Source organism: Zerene cesonia, chromosome 5 (genome assembly GCF_012273895.1).
Source record: "Zerene cesonia ecotype Mississippi chromosome 5, Zerene_cesonia_1.1, whole genome shotgun sequence".
In the NCBI taxonomy this organism is placed as follows: Eukaryota; Metazoa; Arthropoda; class Insecta; order Lepidoptera; family Pieridae; genus Zerene; species Zerene cesonia.
Genome location: NC_052106.1, coordinates 1220416 through 1223804, shown reverse-complemented (window position 1 = coordinate 1223804; position 3389 = coordinate 1220416). Strand labels below are relative to the sequence as shown.

The window sequence follows — 3389 nt, the reverse complement described above, 5'->3', positions numbered from 1 at the left end:
TTATGGTTTCATTTCTCATTTTGTGTCGTAATGTCCTTAATTTTAAAAGTTTGTACATGTTTACTATATTATTTGTTTCTTTTTTCAAAAAGTAACGAAATGCATATGTATCTGTTAAATATAAAATACGTGTTTTTATTTTAAGAGGTAAATTTGCATTTTACAATACAAATAAATTAACATAGTATATTTTTGAATCTAACCTCACGGTTAAGGATGTTAATGGTGCAAGAGCACAATGTCACCAGACCTTTTTTAAAATTTTTGATTACTGAAGCGAGATAACAGGTGGCCGTGAGACTAGGCGTTGCTACGGTTTGGCAAAAAGACGCGGGTTTGGATCCCGCATTGTGATCTTTTTATTATTTATTTTTTTTTATTTCTCACTTAAGTATAAAAGCATTCAATGGTATGAAAATAACAATAATATTTAAAAGAAAACGAGCAAATGAGAAGAAATCATTTATTTAAAATCTCTGATATAATAAACAGCCCACGCGCGGCGCCACGCGTCACTTACTCCGCAACAAATTGACTTAACCTACTTACATTTATTAAATCTTTGTCTCTATATTTACAATATATAAACATTGTACATTCGATATTTGTGCCTAAACATGAGCTAAATCTACGTACGCTATTCAACAATTTTCACAGCTACATCTTATTATCATATAAATTCATTCGTCTAATCTATGCTATTTCAACATCTAATTCAAAAATTCAAAAATAATTATAAACATTTAGTCGATAATTTTCGTCCGTCAATTCATTGCGAACACAATATCACCTCACTATGGAATGATTGCGGCGCCCGCCCGACCGGTCGCGTCGCGGCCACCGCGCGACTCCCGTGCGACCGGTCGCGTCGCAGGCGCGCACGCCCCGCGACGCCGTCCCGCCGCCCGCGCGCTCGACCGGCGACGTTCGTAGCGCACGTGGGTCGTCACAAAGTCTGTCCGGGGCCGAACGAGTCTCGAAAACTACGTATGATCTATGCGATCGCGATTACAGTTCCCTAAGTCATCTAACGCGGCTACGCGAGGGGGCGCGGTCAGGCGCCGCTCGCGCGGCACTTGCAGGCGAGGATGGCGCACACGATGCGGCGCAGCAGCGTGGGCTCGTCGAGCGCGCACAGCGGGTGGGGGGGCGCGGCGCCCCCGGCGGCGGGGGGCGCGGGCGGCGCGGGCGGGGCGCCGTACGCGTCGGGCGCGGCGGCGAGGATGGCGCGCAGGGCGCGGCGGGGCGCGGCGCGGCGGGTGCGGCGGGCGCGGCGGGCGCGGGGCGCGGGGCGGGGCGGCGCGCGGGCGGGGGGCGGCTCTCAGCTCGGGAACTTGGCGTAGAGCGCGTAGTGCAGCTCGTAGCCGGCGAAGCGGCAGTACTGCGCGTCCTTCTGCTCGTACGCGTTGAGCGCGCGGAACGACTTCAGCTCGCGCAGCGCCTCCGTCGCGGCCGCGTCCTGCGGGAACGGACACGTTTATTTTAATCCATTTATTTGACCAAATAAAATTGGGTACATAACTTGCTGCACATAACATGGTTAGCTTAATATCTTGTGTGCGACTGGTGGTTAAAATAGGATTCAAAAGAACCTAGGATACATCAGCTTCTTCAGCGAACTGATAAGAAACAATATAATATTTAGATGCTGGAGTAGTACATTTATCGATTATATAACATACTTAGCTAGCATAACCAGTGTCTATAATAAAGTTCAATATTTACTATACATATGTATGAGAGATTTTTAAATAAAGGCTATTACTATTATAGATCATTGATCTTTTTTAATCGGCATGAGTGGTTTAAATACACTTGAACTGAGACGCAAACGCGTTCTTTTGATTCACTATTATTTGTTACTAAATAATCGCGTGGACATTCCTGCTGCTCTGTGTATGTGCGCGCTATCGGACTTACTTTGGTTTTTCTATATTATAACTGCATAACCTTTCATTTCGGATACCGTAATCGACATATTTGCTAGTAATTCAAATAATTTCGACGGTACAGCGAATAATTCTAAAATCATATTACAATGTTCGTTACCATGCTCCTCCGGACCGTTACCGATCATTATGAAATTCCGTGTGCATATCCCGATAGGGATATAAGTCTGAGAATCGACATCTATTCATACTCCTAAATGATAAGAGCAGCATATGCGGGTAGGTCTGAGAATCTGTCGACATCTACTTTTCATGGTTCTGGTCAGCTGGTGGAGGGACAAGCTGGGGGGACGTGTCTGGGAGTGCGTACCGGCGTGTGGAAGACGGTGAGCACGAACTTGTTGGGGCGGAAGGCGGCGAGCACGGCGCGCAGCAGGCGCGGGTAGCGCGCCGCGGGCACGTTCGTCTCGAACGACACGTACGAGCACGCGCGCTCCGGCGTTATGTGGATCGTCATGTAGCTGCCCTGCGGATTATTGCATTTGCTTTAGACAAGAAATATGAGAAAGGGAACAGACAAAGTCAACATTTTCTATAATATAGTATATTATTGATAAAGTTATCTTCTTGCCTAGGTTACCCTGTAGAAGGGAATTATTTCAGAAGTACTTACATCTTCAGCCACCCCATTCATGGAATAGCCGCAGGGATCGAACAGGTAGTCGTCGATCACCATCCCCGGGATTATCTGGTCTATGCCCGATGCCTGCAATACACATTTCACATCAATTATTTCACTATATTGCACTGATATAATGGTTAAAAAAATTATTATATACCAATAACATGGTTATATCATGGGAGTGGGATCTCTTCTTATTGGAAATTACCATTTTACGCTTGTTTCTATTCTACATTATCAACTTTTGTGTAGGCTAGATCATTTTCGAAACATAAAAAATGTTTAGGAAAATATAGAATGATACATTTTTGAAAAGGTTGAAATTGTAACAAAAATTAGAGATTAAATAACGATATCCATTCATAAATCACGTCATCTTAGTACATATTTTAAATCTTAACATAACGTCAGAAAGCTTTCCACTACAACACTTTGTGGGAGGAGGTTTAAAGATAGGCAAGGAAGATTTTCTCAAGTACTTTTATGTGGCCATTTTAAAAAAGGAAAACGACCATTAGGGGCACGCTAACAGTGGGAGGGGTTTTTAAGGTTAGGCAAGGAAGATTTTCTCAAGTACTTTTATGTGGCCATTTGTAAAAAGGAAATCGACCATTAGGTGTACGCAAACAGTGGGAGAAGGTTTTAAGGTTAGGCAAGGAAGATTTTCTCAAGTACTTTTATGTGGCCATTTTTAAAAAGGAAATCGACCATTAGGTGCACGCAAACAGTGGGAGGGGGTTTTAAGGTTAAGCAAGGAAGATTTTTTTTTTAGGAAGTGCTTTTATGTAGGCATATTTAATGAGGAAAACAAGACAATC

General features: G+C 43.9%; 1 protein-coding gene across 1 annotated transcript in view; it reads right to left on the bottom strand.

Moving 5' to 3' along the window:
- Nucleotides 1-1272: 1272 nt before the first annotated feature.
- Nucleotides 1273-3389, bottom strand: part of LOC119839968 (S-adenosylmethionine decarboxylase proenzyme) — a 26951-nt gene continuing 24834 nt past the window's right edge. The window contains exons 6-8 of the mRNA XM_038366436.1: nt 2563-2655; nt 2260-2415; nt 1273-1459 (exon numbers count right to left, since the gene is read on the bottom strand). Of these exons, the coding sequence (XP_038222364.1) occupies nt 1322-1459; nt 2260-2415; nt 2563-2655 (387 nt within the window). The 3' untranslated portion in view covers nt 1273-1321. The remainder of the gene's footprint in view (nt 1460-2259; nt 2416-2562; nt 2656-3389) is intronic.